The sequence below is a fragment of the Molothrus ater genome, chromosome 1 (genome assembly GCF_012460135.2).
Source record: "Molothrus ater isolate BHLD 08-10-18 breed brown headed cowbird chromosome 1, BPBGC_Mater_1.1, whole genome shotgun sequence".
Lineage (NCBI taxonomy): Eukaryota > Metazoa > Chordata > Aves > Passeriformes > Icteridae > Molothrus > Molothrus ater.
The window spans coordinates 117,244,429-117,265,884 of NC_050478.2; the positions used below are offsets into that span (position 1 = coordinate 117,244,429).

At 40.0% G+C, this 21,456-nt stretch overlaps 1 protein-coding gene across 1 annotated transcript in view; it reads left to right on the top strand.

Moving 5' to 3' along the window:
• The first annotated feature begins 3,662 nt into the window (after positions 1 to 3,662).
• Positions 3,663 to 21,456, top strand: part of YTHDF3 (YTH N6-methyladenosine RNA binding protein F3) — a 28,739-nt gene continuing 10,945 nt past the window's right edge. The window contains exons 1-4 of the mRNA XM_036398542.2: positions 3,663 to 3,910; positions 5,956 to 5,980; positions 11,155 to 11,240; positions 12,554 to 14,146. Of these exons, the coding sequence (XP_036254435.1) occupies positions 3,887 to 3,910; positions 5,956 to 5,980; positions 11,155 to 11,240; positions 12,554 to 14,146 (1,728 nt within the window). The 5' untranslated portion in view covers positions 3,663 to 3,886. The remainder of the gene's footprint in view (positions 3,911 to 5,955; positions 5,981 to 11,154; positions 11,241 to 12,553; positions 14,147 to 21,456) is intronic.

Genomic DNA, 21,456 nt, shown 5'->3' on the forward strand with positions numbered 1-21,456 from the left:
TGAAGGGCCCGAAGTCCTTTCCAGAGTCATGAACACATGTCCATCTGATATGCATTTCAAAGAACCACGAGGAAATGGAGTCCTGATGAAAATATTCCTGTTGGTTGGCACTCCCTGTCCAATTAAGTCAATTCAGAAAACTGCCAGCAGAGTGGCCTAGAAATGGCTCCACTGGCACCAACTCTGCAAGTCATGCACACAGATGACGCAGACCTTCAGTACAATAATCTGATGGCAAAGCGTGGTGGAATCAAACCATCGCAGCTCAGATCACGAACAATATTCCTGAACCTAACTACTGGATGATGGAAAATTAGAGGCGATAAAAAAGAGGCCTAAAAGCATTTTGAAAAATGAACCGCATATATTTCCAAAGTCTCTAGAGCCACATAAGGCCGGAACTTGAACTATAATATTACAGAACTAATTGCCACAGAGCATTCCAGTAAGTCCTCAGAGGCTTGCATTATTCCCCATCAAAAAGGTTCATTTGAGCCTAAGCTTGCAATGCAGACTGGAATCCTGCTGAACTTGCACTTTCTTTAAGGATAATTTTCACTCTACCACATTCCTAATGGTATAGATAAGGAGGAACAATGTAGAACCTGCTTGCAAGCACAGACACCAACATTATCAAAAACTGGAAATATTTGCAGCATGTTGGACTTTTGTCATACAAATCACAGCAACCATGATAAAGTGAATTAAAAAAATCATAGTGCTTTTACTTATTTCCCTATTACATTGAATATTTAACTAAATAAATGTTATTAAGTCACCATGGGCCAGAGCTCTATCTCAAAGGCACTTCTACAAAAGAAGCACTGTTTAAAACTCCAAATATTCAAAAACAACTGTCAGCCTCATAAAATAAGTGGCCTTGGATCAAAACCAATGAGATGTTAAGTAGTAAATTTGAGTTCTCTTTTCCTGATGCCCATTTTTAAAGTTTTTGGCTGCTTTCTTTCCAGACTTCTTTGTCTTATCCGGAGGGTCAAAACCATTTAAAACACTGGCATTTTAATATCATTTTATGATTCCAAAAATAGAGGATTAAGCCACATTTCCTGGATCACAGGATAAAATCTTGAGAACTGGCAATTTGCTATGAACCAGATGGTTCCAAGGCTGTTGTTTCACTGGACCAGACTCCCTAATGGACTTCTGTGGCTGATTCTTTTTGAGTGTTACTGATGTCAAATTTAAGGTCCCTAAGATTGCCACTGGAATTCTTAGTGCCATATTCATCATGTAACTTGGTGTGATGTACCCATGGCCAGTAGTCCAATTTAAGAAATTATTTGCCACTATAAACTGACTCTTCATCCAGAAGTGTTATTTCCTCAAGATCACTTTGTGCAATCGTTAAAAAAAAAGCCAAAACAGAAAAAGAACACTTTGAGAAGGAAAAAACACATGCAACCAAGTTTTAAAAAGGGACTTGGATTCAAGGTCATGAGGGATGCACTTTCCCATTGCTCTGACAGGTATGTTTACACAATTGTATTGGGTTTAAGGCATTTTCTCCCTCAGAGAGAATATACTCTAATCAGCTCTAATACTCTAATCATACTCTAATATACTCTTAAGCAGCATATTAACTACAATGCTGACTTTTCTGATTCAAGTTTATAAATACTTAATTCTCCCTGGAGCATTGTTGAAGTGGTCTTGGATTTTACAGATGGCTGCTGCAGGAAGCCCCTACACAATTGCTAAACTTCTCCCATCACTTGAATCACAGTGTAATTCATTAATGATGGAGTTGAAAGCAGCTAGGTAAAAAAACCTGCATTTGATGAAGCATTGTGTGTTCTCCCACCAAATCTGTACTACAGCACAGGTACCTTGGCAGGAGCAGTGCAGAGAAGTGGGGGTTTGTGGGATGTGAAAAATGCCAATCACCTGTTTTTAAAATTTTAAAAGTTTTATAGTAATAAAATGGTTATAAAAATAGGAATATAATTAGAGTAATAAACATTTGGACAATTAGGATTTAGGACAATATGAGACAATAAAAACAAAGAGTTACGGACAGTCCAGGTACCTCTTTCTGGGCAAAATAAGCCCGAAAAAGGGCACACATTAACAGAGGATTAACCCTTAAAAGCAATAGCCTGTTGCATATTCATACATCTCATACATGATGCATAAATTCCATTCAAACAAAGGATTCTGTCTGGTCAGTGTCAACTTCTTCCTATTAATCCTAATGGCATCCTCAGGGCTGAGCGAGCTGGGAAGAAGTTCGTTTCTTCTGATAATGGAGCAATTAATTCATTTTCTCTGAAAGATTTGGGTGTACTGTGGCTGCTATCTCGGTGCGAGTCCTCGCTTTAAAAAAAGTATCTATCTTACATAGCATAGTTTCTATTTTAACATTATGTTATAACCTAAAACTGTATTTAACACACTACTTAAGAAAATTAATACAGCATAACTTTCTAACAAAACACATATAATATTCATTTTAATATTTGCGAAAAGCCAATCATAAAATACACATCTTTCACACAGGACAAAGGGTCATGAGCAGGCATTGTCAAAGTGAGCTCACCTGCCTGAGCATGCAGACAGCCCGGGCTCTGAGCTGCGGGCTCTGACCCCAGGTAGCGCCCTCGACCCTGCTGACAACCTGCTGTGCAGGTGCCAGCGGCACCTGGAGTGCTGTGTCCACTTCTGGGCTCCACAGTGCAAGGGCGGCACGGAGCTCCTGGAGCCGGCCCAGTGGAGAGCTAGGGCTGGTTCAAGGGTCTCGAGCATGTCTTCCATGAGGAAAAGCTGAGGGGGCTGGGTCTGCTCAGATGACTGAGATGACTGAAGGGGGCTCCTCAGTGTGTATCTCAAGGGAGGGTGTCAACAAGATGGATCCAGGCTCTTCCTGGCGATGCCAAGCAACAGGACAAGAGGCAACGGACAGGAACCGATACACAGGACTTCGACTTGAATATGAGGAAGCGCTTCTTTATTGTATGGGTGACCATGCACGGGAACAGACTGCCCCACCTAAAGACATTCCAGAACTGTCTGGATACAATCCCATGCCATGTGCTCTGGGATGACCTTGTTTGAGCAGGGAGGTTGGACCAATGTGGACCATGCGCCACTGTGGTCCCTTCCAACCTGACCCATTCAGTAATTCTGTGACCCAGGAGAGGATGGGTGACAGCAGCGGCTGCGGGAAGGCCGCCCGAGCCCTCCTCAGGCAGCAACGGCCACTCTGGGCAGCCAGGCTGGGTCGCCTCACGGCCGGATGCCCGCCGCCCTCGCCACGCCGCCCTGCACCAGCAGGTCCGCGGTGGAGCGGAGAGAACCCTCCACATTTCCCACGGCCGCCTCCCCGGGCATTCGGGAGCCACACGCGCACTCCCAGGCCGGCGGGGGCGGGAACGGTCCCGGCTCCTTCCGCCCGCCTCGCGCATGCGCACTGGCGCCCCCGCCGAAAGCCCCGCCCCCCCGCGCCGCTGGAGCCGCTGGGCGGCGGGAGAGCGCGCGCGCGCGGCGCGGCTTGGAGCGGCACGTGACATGGAGGAGGCGGGGACGGGAAGGGAAAGGTCAGCGGCGACGCCGGCGGCGGGGGGAGCGGAAGGTCAGGGCGGCGCGGAGCGGAAGTGGGAGCCGGAGCCTCGTCCGCCATTGTGGGGAAGCGGAGCCCAGAGCAAGGGGGGGGAAGCGGCGCTGCGTCCGGCCGGCCGGCTCCTTCCAGCGGGAACCCGATCGGCGGCGGCGGCAGCAGCAGCAGCGAGCCCAGGCGGCAGCGGCGACAATCAGGCGGCGGCGGCGGAGGCGGGGAGGAGGCGGCGGAGGCGAGCGAGCGGCCCCGGCGTGCGGAATCACTCGAGGCCCAGGCGGAGCGGAGCGAGGGGATCGCGGCTCCCCGTGAAGAATGTCAGCCACCAGCGTCGACCAGGTACCGCCCGCGGGGCGGGGGGGGCGGCCGCCCGCTCTCTCCCCTTCCCGGCCCCGTCGTTACCCGCGGCGGGGGAGGGCGGCGGCAGGGCGGCCACCTGCACCTTCCCTCGCCGCCGGGGCGGCGCGGTTCGCGGCCTCCTCTTTCCCTCCTTCCTTCGCTCCCTGCTTCCCTCCCCGCCGCCATGGGGAGCGGCTGTCCATCGCCGCCGGGATGGCGGGCCTCTCTCCCGGCCCGGCCGCCCCTATTTATAACCGCTGAGCCGCGCCGGGGCCGCTCCGCCTCCCCGCGCTCCCGCCCGCAGCGCCCGCCGCTGCCGCTCAGCCCCGAGCGCCGCCGGCCCGGCCCCCGCCCGCGGCCCCCTTTGTGTGTGACCTCCTCGAGAGCCGGCCTTTCCTAGGATCCCGATTCTTCGCTCCGGGAGCGCCGTAGGGCCGGGCTCCCCGCGGCGCCCAGCGCCGGCTCCTCTCCTTGCGCGCCCCAAACTCCGCCAGGCTCCCCGTTACCGCATCCTTTCTCGTCCTGCCTTTCGCTCTCTTCGCCCACCTTTCTTCCTTCGGGCCTCTGACTTCTTTTCCCTCGGCCTTCGCTTCTTCCAGTAGTTCTCAGTTTTTCTCTTTGCGCTGTGCAGCACTTTTTTAAACTTGGTCCTTCACGGAGCTTAGAATTTGTTGGTTTTTTTACCTTTGCTAGGCCTCTGCTGGTCTTTCTTTCTGGCTGGAAGCTATTCTGTCTTGATCTCTGCTTCGTCCGTGGGTTTCTGCCACTCCCAAAACTTTTAGCCCTGCAGTCCCTTGCCTCCTTTTATTTTCTCTCTGTGCCTTTAATGTTCTGTTTCTTTTGTCTCTGTGCATGCTCTCCAGTTTCCTTTAAGCATTTATTTCTAGCTCACTGATCTCTTAGCTTTTCATTGTTCTGTCTTTCATGAAGGCTGCTTCTTCCCAACTTTTTCTAGTTCTGTCTCTTGTTGGCCTTTGCATGCCTTTGTGTCTGGATTAGATTCATCCCAAAAGATGAGGTTGTTGGGCTTTTTCAAGTTACAGAGATTTTTCCCGTTTTGGGAGAGCACAGTGTCTAACCAGTGCACTTCTAGGTGAAGCAGCCTTGAACAGTTTTATGGTAACTCTGAGACAAATGCACATTAAAGTAACTTGGAGGTGGTTACCTCCTAAAATTTCAAACCTCTGAATACTGAGTTCTTCAGGACTAAAAATTGTTAAGAGAATGATGGAGCCTGGAGACCCACTCCTGCTTAGTTGAAAGTAATACGAGAAGGTGAATTAGATTTTCATGGACTAGCATTTGTTTTTTGAAGTTAGTTTATCTTGCTGTAGCAGAATTAAGGATACTGTAACTTGTAATGTTACATTGATTCTTAGTGCATGACAGATTAACAGTGTTTTGTAATGACTAATCCCAAAAAAAAATCCTCCTTAAGGAATTGTTTCCTTGTGTGAAAGCTTTGTACAGACTGTATAATTTTCTCAGTATAATTGCCTAGGTAAGGAATGCACAACTTGAAGTTCAGCATATGATACAACTCTATATTCCTTTGTATATCTAAAAAGCAAGGCATTGTATGTTATTCTCTGATAAGTACCTGTCAGTCAATTTAAAAGATGACAAATCATAATGAAATTTGGGTATTGGCAGTAATCTTAAGGTACTAACCTTTTTTTTTTTTTTTTTAACTCCGTGTTAGTTTTGTTTATTGCAAAGGTTTTTTTCAGGCCCCGGGGCAATTAAAATTCACTTGTTCAGCTTTTCAGCACCATTTAATCTTCATATGCTGTTAAATCCTAGATTATTTCGATATTTTTAATAAAATTCTCTCAGGTTTTGGTTTTGTAGTATTTTATAATGTTATTTTAATTAATGTCACAACATTTTTATAATAGCGTGGTTTAGTAATATTTTCAAGTGATCTTTAAGTTGGAAAGGGCAGAATTGGCAAATAAATAGAATTACAGTGAAGTTTATATTAGAGGATTCTAACTGAACTTGTTTTGCTTCCCCCCCCCCACCCCCCACTTTCCTATATACAGAGACCTAAAGGACAGGGAAATAAAGGTAAGTTAACCTTGTATTTCTGTATAAATCTGTAATATTGCTTTTATGGAGGATAATGTCTGACAGTCATAGCAAGATGTTGTAGCTATAGGATGTCTTTTATTTCAGAGCAGGATGACACTAAATTGTGTGCCAAAATGTTACTTCCCAGCACTTTTACTGTGGCACAGCAGAACATCAGTTTACAATGTGTTATTTTGCAAAAGATTAATGTCAGAAGTCAGACAGTTAAATAGTTATTTCCTTTTAGCTGTCTTTGTGATATGCTTGTATAATCTCTTCTTAACAGTACACCTTGGGCCTTTCTGTGTAGTGAGTAGAATCATCAGGAAGAATCTTCTGAACAGCTTCCTCAGTTTACTACACAGCAACCATGTGACTAGTTACTCATATCTATGAGCAGAAAACATCACCTTCCTTATTCTCAGAATTTTTGTAGTCTTGCTTCATTTTAGCACCAGTAACTGATTTTTTGTCTGTGTTTGTAACAGGCGTACTGCTTTTCTGCTTTTTCATGTTTCTGTCAAAGTCTTAGTTTTTAAATACCATACTCATGGGATTTCTTTCCCACAGAAGGAAGAAACTACTAACTACTTAATATTCTTCTCTCTAAAATTCTTGGCAAGTCAGTTGTAAACAGCATTTCAGATTATATCTTGCAGTATTTTGTCTGGAATTTATTTTCTCACTAATATTCTATTTGGAATTTCTTTCTGCCTAAACAGTCCACTTTGTGCCTATTTAATTCTTAGCTGCTCAGCAAACTGAGCTATAGAGTAGCATGCACACAGCTACCTCTGTGTGTTAATATGCTTGTTATACTTAGGCAGATAAGAAACTTCTTTTTGAGCTTGGGTACTCTTTGCCCCTCTTAGTTCATTATCTGAACTAATTTAATTGGTCTCTGTGAGCTGTCATTTAATGTTATCCACAGCATACTTATTCTATTATTCTGTCTACGTGCAGATTATCTGCTTCTTGTTACATGTATTGCTTGTGAGGTGGCACGTGGTTCCCAGATCTCATTGAGTTTGGCCTGTTCTTTTTAATTTCTCTGCATTCAGAGAAAAAGGAACATGTTTATCTCCTCAGACATTCTTAGTTTGGTTATTCTTAAATACTTGTTCTCTCGTATTCTTTTTTCTTTTGCCCAAAGTGCACTTATTAACTACTTCATGTTTTTGAAATAGTTTGTGGTTATAACCTTCCATGTTGCCCTTAAATGAGAAGAAAAGTCAGACTCATTGTAGCAAATAATTTGTGGCTTCACAATCTTTGAATTATCATTTCTCAGTTTTAGTGAGGTTAATTAGATGCATCTGTTAGAGAATCACACAGGTAGTTTTTGAACTGAACTCTATATATGTGACTTGGACTGGAAGTATTAAGCATTTCTATTTGGGTTCTATGTTACACTGTGTGAAAATGCACTAGTCAGCTTTACTTTGGCTTATTTATGTTAGCATATTTTTGTGTTCTATAATTTGTCACTGCTGTGGAATGTTTGAATCAAAACACATCTCTGCTTGCTATGTAAGGAAGAGATTTTTGCATTTCTGAACTTGGATTTTTTTTTTTTTTTATGGAGTGCATCCTTTTAAATAATGAATACCTATGATATATTCTCTTGGTGAGAGTATGACCTGAGTGAAAACTATAGTGAAACAGAACAATTAATCTCTGTTCTGTTAAATTATTTGGTGTAATGTCTGCTTAGTGAAACTAAGTTATGACTTAGCATTAGATTAAAGGTCTAGGAGATTGTGCTAAAATCTTCGCTGTAGCACATGTTGTTGGCTTTGGGCTAGAGGCTTTTTCAAGTGGTTGAATTTAGTCAGTGTCAGCAGTCCTTACTGACCACATGTTAGCAGCCAGTAGTGTTTCAGTTCTTGTGGTAGGTTTCAGCTTAGAGGAGCTCTGAGGGAAGATAGTTAACAAACCAGTCTGAAGGTGGTTCTGTGCATAAGAGAAGAGTAGTAGTGTTAGGGAGGATGGCAAAAGCTGTCCACATGACTGGTAGAGCTTGGGCCATATGAGAGAATGAATGAGCAGTGAAAGGGGTGTATACATATTTCATATTAAAATGAAAAATATTAGACCTGAAAATTATATTGGTCGGTAGCTGATTTTTTTTTTTGTCTAGCAAAGTGCCTTGGATGCCTTGTTCTAATTGCTCATAAACTGCTGTGCTGTGCTGTTTCCTTCAACCACAATTTGTGGGACTGAAGTTCCAGTATGTAGAACAGTACAATCTATCTGTTGTGTCAGATATGTGTTTGGTATTTCAGAGGCTAGAATGAGTAAATCATCCTGTCATGAAACTTTACTTATTCTAGTTGTCAACTACTGTACAGTTGATGTAAAATATCAGAACTGGCATCCATCAAATTATGACTTACAGGGGTGTGAAGAAGAAAGGCACTCATGGGACTCATTTTTGGTTTTCCCCCCTTTTGTTTATTATGGCAGTGTATCAAATCTGTCATAGGAAGGTGCTGACATTTTTACACTTGTGTGTGTAACGATTATTTGTTTCGTAGGAGGCTTAAATGTAATTATTAGGTTTAAAACAAGAATGAAATATTTCATGTTTCTTTCAGTGTTTATGCTTCATGTTAAGGTGTGATGACTTCTAATGAAAAAGTTAATTCTTGTACCCTTGGGTATCATTTTTTATGCGTGGCTATTCCAAGGATAGTAGCAGTTAAAAGAATATCAGCTTTAAATTCCTCTATTTGATGAGTTGCTTCTTCCCAATATCTAATTACACTGTATGTTTTCACAGTGTTTGCAGAAACATACAGTATTTTTAGCATCATATTGATACAGATATTTTTAGTATCTGTAGATTAGTTTCAATTAGTATTCTTCATCACTGCCCTGTTCAGTTGGAACACTTAACATGAGATTTTGGGAATGAGGCATTCATTTGCTCTTTTTAAATGTCTGTGTGGGCTACATTCTTCACTATTAACACATTATGTGAAGTTAGAATGAAAAGCTAAAGAAACGTGCTCCCAGTGATGCTATTTCACTGGGAAATGTATCTATTTCACCAGAAAAAGCGTCTCTATAGAAATATTTGGTGTCACTGACTTAGTATCTCAGTACAGAATTAATAAGAAAGAAAATACATTGACAGGAATATTTTATGTTAGTTGTAATGTCAGACCAAAAATAATTCTGTCTTCAGTGACCTTTAGATACCTGTGGAACAATAAACACAGCAGATGCATGTTTTATGAAGATTAGCTGTCAGTATGAGGAGATTAATTTTGATGGGATACTAGTCTTGATATACATCTGTTTATTCCTTTACTTGTGGTTGCATGCTTTTAAGAAACTTGTATGCTGCTGCCCATGTTTTTCATTATGATAAAATTGTGTTTGAAAGTTGTGCTGTCTGTTCTATTTGGTAAAGTCTAAGCAGTGAACATGACATAGACAAAATGTTTTGAGGCTTCATCCTGTGTGTAACTGGGCCAAATATAAAGGGGAATTCCAATATAAAGAGCTCATTAATGTTACCATTGTGTGTAAATTCAGGATGATAGATGACCTGAACTGAAACTCTTATTTATGGGATTAAAGAACCCCCAACACCTAATGTTTAATTCAAATGTGGTGTTTAATTAGGAATATTGTACTATCCAGTTGTAAACTGCATTGTGCTCAGCATTGCTGCTCATATTTGACTATTGCTAGTATAGAAATGCAGTGTACCAATTTGTAATAACTGAAGTGTCTGGTGTTCCTTTAAAACTTCAAGAAGGTAGTCAAGACACAGGTTGCTTTCTTCCCAGATAATTGCTTTGAAAAAGCCTTCTGTGTTAAATTATGAATTTTTATCTTTTTTTACTGCTCTCTGAAGTTAATAAAATTTTCCAGGATTTTGATTATTCCTTGTGATTATATCTATTACTTTGTCATTTCTTTCAGCTAGTTTCATTCATTGAAGGCAGTTTTGTTTTAGAGATGTTGAAGTCAATGTGAAAAAAAATTCAAGCACCACTTGGCTTACAATGTGAATTTTGGGTGGCAACCCCCCTACCCCCAATGAAGCAAGAAAAAACCCCTGACTTTTAACAACTAATTTCAGCGAAGTTGAATATTTAATTCCATGGCTGTATATGCTTTTCAGAAGCTTTTGCTAAAAGAGGGAAGCCATAAATTGGCTCCTAACTCAGTTTTAAGTTTCAGAAAATCTGCTGTTTTCTTGTAACTTCTGCAGTCATGGTTTTTCAGTGCACCTTACTGATCATCCTGAGACTTTCTTTTTCCCCCCACTGAACATATTTGACAAAAAAAAAAAGTTGCATTTGGATAACCAGTAAATTTATTTTTAAGAACAGATCTTCATCTTCAGGTTGTGTAATTGAAAGTGCTGGTTTAAGTCCCTGTTCTGCTTTGCACCCTGGGAAACAGTGGAACTTAGCAGAAATTTGTGCAGTGTGGCTTTGTTTGAATAGTAGCCTGGGGGATGGTAGAGAGACACTTCAAGTAATTTGGGCAGCTGGAGAATCCCAGGTAGGTGTAATGCCTTAGATGAAATGAAAGGTAATAGGAGACCAAGAAGAGCAGGTAGGAGGAGATTCCAGCATATAGTGGCATATGTGTTGGGAAGGGCTTGTAATCACCCTTTGGGATTTAAGCTTTTACTTCTGTCTTGCTTTGTCACCTCGGAGCTTCAGAGATGTCACTAATGCAGTACAGTTATGTAGGAAATACAGGATTAAATAGCTGAGTAGTGGTGTCCTTCATGGTTGTCTTGGTGGGTAACTGCCCTTCCTCCTGGCAGGAGAAAGCTGTATGTTGCAACTTTCCCTGAACCTATTGAATATGTCTATAGATGTGGTTGGTCTGCACATTTGCACTTGCTCTGGTACTTCCGGAAATGCTGGATTTACTGCCTGTGCAAATAAGGTGTGCCTGCAGTTCTTCATCCACATGTCTGTGGATCCCAGGAAAGAATAGTCAGGAGTAGACTGTTCTAGCTGCCATCTTTGCAGCCAGATCTGATCCTCATGATCAGTAGAATGAGCTATTTTGTTTAAATTGGAATGGTGCTTAACAATAATATGTATTTCAATGTACAGACGATTAAGTAATGTTACCTAGATTAAAAGTGCAGCATAGATTTTCCAGAGACTATTCTAATACAGATTTATTTTTAGTTTCAGTACAAAACGGTTCGATTCATCAAAAGGATGCAGTAAATGATGATGATTTTGAGCCATATCTAAGTAGTCAGACAAATCAGGTAAGTGAACATTGGTTAGTACCTTGAAGTTAACTTTGACATTCAGCTGACTTCCAGACTTAATTTTGGGATATTTCTTACCATTACTGACTTGCCTGAATGTACCTAGAAATATAATTTTATGTCATACTTTGTCTCATCATAGGATATCTTAAGCAGATGAAGTGTTCTTAAGAATTCTGGAAAAGCTTCAGTTAAAAAGCATGCTTTCATGTCCCTGTCTCTTGTGCTTCTGCTCTAGCTTCAGAAAGATGCAGTTACGAGAAACTTGAGCTAAAAACCAAACCCTTACATTTAAAACAAAATCATCATTTTGGATGCAGTCCAAAACAACAGTTTTTTGGCTCTGAGAATATATTAACTGCTTGGACATGGTTTCCTTTAAAAGTGGTAGAAGTAGCTCACAGCTGATGCCATAATAGATGGAAGCTTAGTATCACTACAGCTTGGTACAGCTCTTCTGCCAAGACACTAATGGCTTGACTTCCAGAACTGTGAATTGCCTCTGTAGTTGAAAGTTAATATGAGTTATGTTAAGTTTGTAAACTGGAGTGATCTTGAGAGAGAGAGAGAGTGCAAGTTATTAAAAGACTAAGAATTTTTGCTTGCCTTCACTTTTTTTTCCCCCTAAAAGTACAGCATTAAGGAGGCATCAGCTTGAGGATGATACGTGCAATTTTTTCTACAAAAAACTAGCAGAAATCGTATAGGGGTAGTCCTTCAAATGTCTCAAGAAATAAATTCTGTGATTTCCCAGGAGTCTATCTGGAGTAGTACTGATTTAATGCCCATTCTCCATAGCATGGATGTGTTACCTGTTTTTTGTTGCTACTCCTGAAACAAACAGGCATCGTTGCATCCATTTCACTGTACTAGTCTGTTGGAGTATCCATTTAGAAGTGAGAAATATGACAAAATCTAATACAACAACTTTAAATCATAGTTGCAGCTATTTTTCTTTAGTTATAAAGATACAGTTATGTACCTTTATAACTAAAGAAAAAACTACTTGTTTTAGAGTAGTTATTTTCTTGATGCTGTTGGCATGGAGGTATTTTAAACCTAGCTTAGGTGCTAAACATGAGGATAATGTTCCAGAGCAAAAGGGGGCCCTTTAATGCTTTGAGAAGGTCTCATGAAGAAATGGCCATATCTGACAGATACCTCATTTATCTTTTATGTTGTCAGGAATGGTGAAAGTTACAAATACATTCATATAATCCTTAAAAATGTTTTGGATTGTATTACAGGTTTTTTTCCCCTGAGCATAATTGTCAATATTGCTGATTTTTTAAAAATTTATTTTCTTGCAGAGTAACAGCTATCCACCAATGTCAGACCCATACATGCCTAGCTATTATGCTCCATCCATTGGATTTCCATACTCTTTAGGTGAAGCAGCATGGTCAACTGCAGGTGACCCTCCAATGCCATATTTGACAACTTATGGACAGATGAGCAATGGTGAACACCATTACATACCTGATGGTGTATTTAGTCAACCTGGGGCATTAGGAAATACCCCTCCATTTCTTGGGCAGCATGGATTTAATTTTTTTCCTGGGAATGCAGACTTCTCTACATGGGGGACAAGTGGATCTCAGGGACAATCAACGCAAAGCTCTGCTTACAGCAGCAGCTATGGCTATCCACCTAGTTCTCTTGGGAGAGCCATAGCAGATGGACAGGCTGGATTTGGCAGTGATACTCTGAGCAAGGTGCCTGGGATTAGCAGCATTGAGCAAGGCATGACTGGACTGAAAATTGGTGGAGATATGACGGCTGCTGTAACAAAAACCGTAGGTTCAGCTCTGAGCAGTACAGGTATGACAAGCATTGCAGCTAACAGCGTGCCCCCAGTTAGCAGTTCAGCACCTAAACCAACCTCATGGGCTGCAATTGCAAGGAAACCTGCTAAACCTCAGCCGAAACTCAAGCCTAAAGGTAACGTGGGCATTGGGGGCCCTGCTGTACCGCCGCCACCTATAAAACACAACATGAATATTGGAACTTGGGATGACAAAGGGTCAGTGGTAAAAGCTCCCCCAGCTCAACCAGTACTGCCTCCTCAGACTATAATCCAGCAGCCTCAGCCATTAATTCAACCACCACCACTGGTGCAAAGCCAACTGCCTCAACAGCAGCCTCAGCCACAGCAACCACAACAGCAACAAGGACCTCAGCAGCAGGCCCAGCCTCACCAGTTGCAGCAGCAACAGCTGCAAAACCGCTGGGTAGCTCCTCGTAATAGGGGTGTGGGCTTCAGCCAGAACAATGGAGCTGGTAGTGAGAACTTTGGTTTAGGTGTTGTGTCCGTCAGCTCCTCACCTTCTGGTGTGGAAGTGCACCCAGTGCTGGAGAAACTAAAGGCCATAAACAACTACAATCCCAAAGACTTCGATTGGAATCTGAAGAACGGACGTGTGTTTATAATCAAAAGTTATTCAGAGGACGATATTCATCGCTCCATTAAGTACTCTATCTGGTGTAGTACTGAGCATGGGAATAAGCGCTTGGATGCTGCTTACCGGTCCCTGAATGGCAAAGGCCCACTCTATTTACTCTTCAGTGTGAATGGCAGTGGACACTTTTGCGGAGTGGCTGAGATGAAGTCTGTTGTGGACTACAATGCATATGCTGGTGTCTGGTCTCAGGATAAGTGGAAGGGGAAGTTTGATGTCAAATGGATCTTTGTCAAAGACGTTCCCAATAACCAACTGCGACATATTCGCTTGGAAAACAATGACAACAAACCAGTTACCAATTCGAGGGACACTCAAGAGGTACCCCTAGAAAAAGCCAAGCAAGTGCTTAAAATAATTGCTACTTTCAAGCATACCACCTCAATCTTTGATGACTTTGCACATTACGAGAAGCGTCAAGAGGAGGAGGAAGCCATGCGTAGGGTAAGAAATCAGTGTCATTACAATAGCTCTCTTTTTTTCTGTTTTCAGAAACCTTGTTTTTCATTCATCTGGAATTTCTGTCTGCAAGTGTTAAATCAGAAAGTGGTACTTCTTGCTCAAAGTCTCTACTTGATATAACTGGCTCTTAATGTAAAAATTTAAGTTCCTGTAACTTGTTTATTAGTTCAGTCATCTGTTTAATCACAAGACGAAGGTAGGCCTGAATAAGCAGGCATCTGACAGGTTCTACTTCTTCAATGCAAATGAGAACTGAATTGAGTCCATTATCCATAACTGAAGTCTTCTTGCTTAGATTTTTACAGTTTCTGGATGTCACAAAAAGGAACAGAAATTAGAGAAGAAGCATACTTTATTTCACATAACATTTAATTCAAATTCTGCTTTAAAGAAACATTAACAGCACAGTTAGTGTGAAGAGCAGGTTTTCTCCTTGATTCGATTTATCTTTTGTGGAACTGTGAAAAACAGAAGTGATACAGTGGTGACTTGAATAGTGTTGAAATAATTTTTTGACCTTTCTGATAGTTCATTTCCTAAAAAAAGTGTTCATTTCTGCAAGGAAGAGTAAATGTGATAACCCTGTAGAGAAAGCTTTAGTTTTGGAGACATTTCCTGAAATGCTCATCAGACAAGGGAAAAGCATTTAATTAAAGCAGTTTTGTAGTACTTGGGTACTTTGTCATGTGTACCCTCCCTAATCATAACACTTGTGCTCACCATTGGCCACAATATTTCCTTTTCCTATATTTACTTGCTTTCCAGACTTGCCAGTAACTGTAAATATATGATTTGTCTCATGGTTAGAAACATTTCAGGATCTGTTTTTACCAGTCAGATGATATGCAAGTATTCAAAAATGAGAGTTGCCATCAGTATGGTTTTTTGCTAATGTTCTCTGTTCATCATGTCATACCACTTGCTGGAATAAAAACCCCCAGAAGTTTAGGGTTTATGCTAACTAAGGGCCTTGAGAATTTGTTCACTTGAAGCTGACACATAAAGAAGCTGTGAAGCAGGTGAAATGTTTACTTCTCTTAGGTTTCTAGTACTGTGGTGGTTTCACCCCGGTTGTACATTCCTAATCCTTCAAGGTGTGTGTTGCATCTCCTGTAGAACTGTGTCAGGTGTACCCCAAACCAATTTTGTAGTTCTATTGCATGACTCTGCAATAAATTGTTATGTTGAAAGTTTTCTGTTGTTAGGAGGCTAGATGAGTATCCCAGTTGGGTATGTGATGCCTTTTGGATTTTTTTCCTAAAAAGAAAATGGATTATGCCCCAAATGAGTATCATTAACTTTCATAGTATCTCAATGATGGAGTGATGGACTTCTTTCTTAACTAATATTCAATGTAAGGGAAGGACTTTGACTTTTTCAGGCTTTGGTATGACTTCATCAAGTGCAGAACCACCAGCCAGTTGAGGGAGGTGATTGTCGCACTCTACCCTGTGCTAGTGAAGCTCCTTGAGTCCTGTGTGCAGTTTTCAGTGCCACAATATAAGGAGGACATAAAGCTATTAGAGAGCATCCAGAAGGGCCACAAAGATAGTGAAGAGTCTGGTCTTCTCTATGTGAGAAGAACCTGTGGACACTTGGTTTGTTCAGCCTGGAGGAGACTGAGGGGGAGACCTTATTATGGTCTCATGAGGGCAAGTGGAGAGGCAGGCACTGATTTCGTCACTGTTGTGACCAGTGACAGGTTTTGAGGGAATGCCCTGAAGCTGTATCAGGGAAGATGTAGATCAGATAGAGGAAAGGAGGGTGGTTGGGCACTGGAACAGACTGCCCAGGGAAGTGGTCACAGCACCAAGGCTGACAGAGTTCAAGAAGTGTTTGGTCAATACTCTCAGGAAGATGGTGCAACTCTTGGACACAGAACCAGGAGTTGGACTTTGGTGATCCTCATGGACCCTTTCCAGATGTTCTGATTCTGTGATTTGTTGTAATTTTGTAATGTTTCAGGAGGACTGAGATTATAATGTATAATGGATCTCTGTAGCCTTCACACTTCAGTGTTTTCAAAATTTTCAGAATTTTGGGATATTTCATAAATAACTGGTTTGCTTCAAAAATATCTCCTTTGTTGAAAAAAAGCTTCACAAACAAGTCATAATCAGGCATGCCCTAGCAACTCAGGAAAATTGTTTTATTTGTGGATTTGTTCCCTCAGTAGTAGGTAAAAGCCACAAGATGTAATGAAGAGGAGGAATGTAGATTAGTGGAAGTGTTTCTATGTGTGCTAAACTTAAAATTCAAAGTACTGAGTTCAGCATTTAGTAGGTCTTGAACTACGTAACTGTGATGATGGGTATTTGACTAATAAAGTAACATTGCTATTTGAATAATATCTTCAGAGAAGCATTCAGTATCTGTATGGCTCAAATATTGCCCTCTGTTTCTTTGTAAATAGTTAACTTTCCCAACACTATTGAGAGAAAACATGCTTGTCAAGATACTTGCAGTAGTGGCCATTGGCTCTTTTAAGACATTGTACAAATTGGTTTTATAACTAATTATCAAAAATTGCTTTAGAATGTGTAGGTTAGTCATGAGGTTTTCTCTTGGTAGATGGATTTTTGAGGTGTGCTTTCAGCAAATTAATATAGACTTAAAATACAGGAAGTTCAAATCAAACTAATGACATCTACTGAGAGTTTAACTTTAGCATTCTCTTGTGATTGAATGTTGATTTTAAATCTGTGGTTTTTCTTTTATCACACAGTGTACAAGTAATCTGTCTTTAAATTGTAAACATGCAATTGTTAACTCTTATGATTTAAGTCTGTAAATGCACCAATTAGTATTGTAAGCTCTGGTTTGTGGTTAATTGAATAGCTCTTTATTACCTAGTGCCAGCTAAGCTTTCATGGAGCTGTATTTAAATATGTGCACTTTCTACGGCCTGTAGAACTGTGTAAATTAAGTTCCTGTTTATTTTCTTTGGCAGCTGTGGCAATCACTTTGTTTCCAGTGTTTTGGTAATAAAAAATATGCTTATAGTTGTTAATAAAATATTAAATGCATCAGGCTGCAGTAGTCCCCTCCGTGTTCCTTGAAATTCAGTTAATATTTTGTTGTTGCATAGGTGGTTACAAACTTTCATACAGCCAGCAATCTAAATATTGTAAGCAGCAAATAATTTAGGGATTTAATTTGCTTTATAACTGTTCATCATTACAGCTAATTCATCTTAAAATAATTGGTTGTAAAAGTTTAATCTTAACAACTCAGGGGGATCAATAATTCATTTCCAATATAGCCTAGCAGTATGTTTTATTAAAATATGGCAGTATACTTCTGAAAGTACAATGAATAGTCTCTGATAAACACGAAACATAGCAACTTTGCCATTTGATAAAGGTAACTTGAAAATGACAAAGAATAGTCTCTTTAAGCATAAATATTAGAACTGTAGTGTTTGATGTAACCCTGGTGTGGGTGAGGCAGGGCTTGTATAGCAGGGCTTGTGCAGTAATCATTCCCTTTCTCTTCCAGCTCAGGTTCCAGACTCTTGTTTTAAACATACAAGTGCTGTGATCTGTTACCAAAGGATCAGAGAAATGAGTGATGCTTTTCATGAGTTCTGTCAGACATACATTGAAATAATCTGGAATTCCATTTGTCCTTAGTTAACTGCTGCTTTGTGGCGTAAATGTGCACTTGTATGCATATTATTTAAAAAGATGTTTGATTGTCTTTCAGCGGAAAGCTGTAATACCTAAATGAATGAAACAGAAATCTGAAAATATGCCTTTTAAGATGACATAATTACATTTTAGAAAATCAAAGGTATTGAAAATAAAGAAAAACATCTGTAGTAGTAGCTTTGCATCTGATCTTCAGTAAGTATATGGGTGAAAATAAAATGTGGCTCTGATTAAAAATGCAGTTGTTGGCAGATTATTACTTCCTTGCCCTTCAGATGGTGGCTTATTACCAGTTGTCCTAGGACTTCTTTTGGTGCTTTTTGATGGAGAATTCTACTTTTGTAGCATATAGTGGGGAAAAAAGGTCATGGTTTCATGTAATTGTAGAGTGCTTTAGATGGTTTTCTTAGTGTGCTAGTCCACAAAAATAATTGATCTTTATACATGAGGTAAGATAGAATAACTTCGTATATATTTGTGTTTATCTAATTTGCATTTGGAATGTTTTTTACTTTTCAGGAAGCCCTTAAATGGCAGATAAATAGGCATTTAAAATTTTAGCTTTCTTCTGTTGTATTACTTGTCTTGTAATGGGAATGCTGACATAGCTAGAACTTCTTGACTCTCAAAAGGAGTGATGTTTTTTTTTTCCCCCTTCATTCTGATATCAATGTAACTTTTGTTTCTCTGGTAATTATGTCATTATCAGGCTGCAGCTTTAAGCAGTGTAACTCCTTTCCTTTCTAGGACATTGCTGACATTGTGATTGGTTTGATATTTCTTAAAAATATCTTCAAGGGAGAAATCATCAATTAAGAGTGAACTGTAGCTGCTTCTTCCTCCTCTTAACTTCCAGACATCAATTACTATAATATAATGTCAAGAACAGATATAGATCCATTGACAGATTTTCAGTTAAGGAAAACAGGTGATTGACAAAAATTTTTAATGCAATTTAAAGATATTTGTAGTAAACAACTTCTAAAAGTTTGTGTATTTATATTTAGAAGAGGTTTATGTAATAAACATGAAACTATCCAAAAGAGGGTTATGTAATTAATATCTTCTGAGAAATATGTTCATTTCCTGTATGCTTTTGATGAAGTTTCAAGGGACATTATTTTTCAATTTCCTTGACCTTCATATTTGTCAAGAGTGTCATCTTCATAATTGGAAGTGGGAAAGTAGAAACAGGGAACACTTTTTTTCCCCTCTCTTGCTAGCTGTGAGATGAATATGTACCCCTGGTCATGGGAGAAGATTATTTGGTGCTAAAATAATTTTGAGCATGCTGCTCCAGAATTTCCTTTCCATGATGATGTGCTTATTTGCTGTGTATTTATTTGCTTTTGCATCATTAGTCTTTTGGAAAAACCTAAAAATGACCCTCATGTTCTTATGTTACAGACACAGGGATTTCAAGTGTGCCTGTTTTCTGTGCATTTGGTAGAATCATTGTTTCTGTTCCAAGGTATAGTTTAGAATTCTTTAAGAGTATGGGAGATGTTTATGAGAGATGTTTATGGTTTCTTACAGAGTGACCATGTAAGAGTTTGAGCAGTGATGTTGCCTGTGTTTCTCTAGTGATGATGCAAGAGGGAAAGTGCAATATTGGACTGTTGAATAAAAGAGGTGGAAAGGAATTAAACTCACAGGCAGTCTTAGTTCATAGCAACACTTGTACAGATCTTGTCATGTGTTTGTTTGAAATCACTACCTGAAAATCAAGCCTACGAGGTCCTTTTTACAGAGTGGATTCTCTTACTCTGGGAGTGGAAAGACCAATTTCTCCTGTAAAATAGGGACCCCTATTGGAAAAGCTAGGAATATCAACCAAATGGTTTACTTCAAAGCCTGAGACCAGTCACTTTTTGGAGTCTAATACTTTATCTGCTTAAATATTAAGGCAGCTAGCTAAGACAAGACTTCAAACTTGAATTGAGCTGGATCTGTAACAGTTGTACCTTTTCTCAGTGCTATGTCTTTTAAGTTGTGATTTTTAAAGCAAAGGAGAAATTCTAAATCTCTTGTTCCAGTGCAGAAGCAGAACCTTAAGTATATACATATAGCTGTAAAAATTCATGAGGCAGCCTTCTGCTTCCTGCTACATCTCCTCAGATTTCAGTGCTCTATTAACAACAAATTGCCTAGAACAGTGCTGCTTTTCCTGCAGTTTGCAGGGAAGAAATATGCCTGTGTATTGCAAGAAAGTCCCAACCCATCTGACTCTTCACAGCCTTGCTTCATTGATTCATACTGCAGATGGGCTAGCTAGCAGTAATTCAGTGGAGATTCCTGGAAGTGGTTTGCTGGAAAAAATGGGACTTTAAAACATACAGATCTTGCATGTCTATTGAAGCTGTTCCTGTAGATTCGGTTGAACTAGGATTATTTGTTTTATATCAGAACCAATTTGCTTAAAACTTCATATTCATCTACCTGAAATGAAACATTACAAAACTTAGCAGATGATAGGTTTGGCAGTGTAGTTAATATTGATGAGTAATTATTGTTTTGTTCCATACCATACAGATTATAGTCAGTTGTAAAAAGTAAATGTAAACTTCCATGTTCACTGCATTTTCATATAAATAGGAAACCAAGATAAAGTAACTTCATTTTTCCTTATGGTAGATTGGAGTTTGAGTTACATCTGTTCAAAGAGTATGAGTGGTGAGGCTTAAAGAAAACTGCCTGAGAAATTCTTCCTCAGTGTATTTTGTAAGCCCTGCAGTGAATGTTATTTCCCTTCCAAGGCTACCATAAATTCCTTTGCAGAGCAATTAAGTAATGTGTTCCTGTTGCCCTTGGGCATCTGAGAACAACTAACCCAGGTGTCAGTCATCTTTCTGCTTCTTTTGCTGGGACAGAGGTCATCACTAAATGCAATTTCTATAGATTTGCTAAGAAGCTATCTCTTGTCAGTCTTCAAAAGCCAATGTTATACTCTGAGCATTGTTAATAAATAATAGTGAGGATCTGGAGGCTTGGTTGTTTTTTTTTTTTTTTCAATCATCTTGCTTAAATGGCTGTCTTGTAGATAATTAAAGTCTGGTATTTCAGTGTATAATGATGTACAATGCTGAAGCAAAGCACCTGCTACTTGTATTTAGAATTAGCTAATCTGTCACTGGAAGTATCTGCCTGGGAAGACAAGACTGGAAGGGCTTTTCTGGCTCATAGAGTTCAAGCTTGGTTTCTGCAGAGCCTTTCATTGTTGTGTGTTATCATACAGTGTCTTTAAGTAGTTGGGTTTTTTTCTCCACCTCTGCCTTTTGTACTGTGTGGAATTTCAGATGGGGATTAACTTCTTCTTCTTAACTGCCTTTATCATTACCATAATAAAATCATATGGTCTGTTCATGTTCTACTAACAGTGCGTGAGTTTGATCAAATTTAAATTTATTTACCTTTTTACAATAATTTTTTCCTATAATAGGAAAACATGCTTACAAGTATGTTTCAGTGACTAAGTAAAATGCCATCAAAACTAGTAGGAAGAATAAATAAATTAGGTTTTCTGGCTTTTGCAGAGTTTCTTAATATTTATGTACTTGAGAACCTTTATATACTATCTATAGTTCAGCTGATCTGCAGCAGCAGGGTCTCAGATGAATATTAATTCTCAAAGCTTACTGGGAG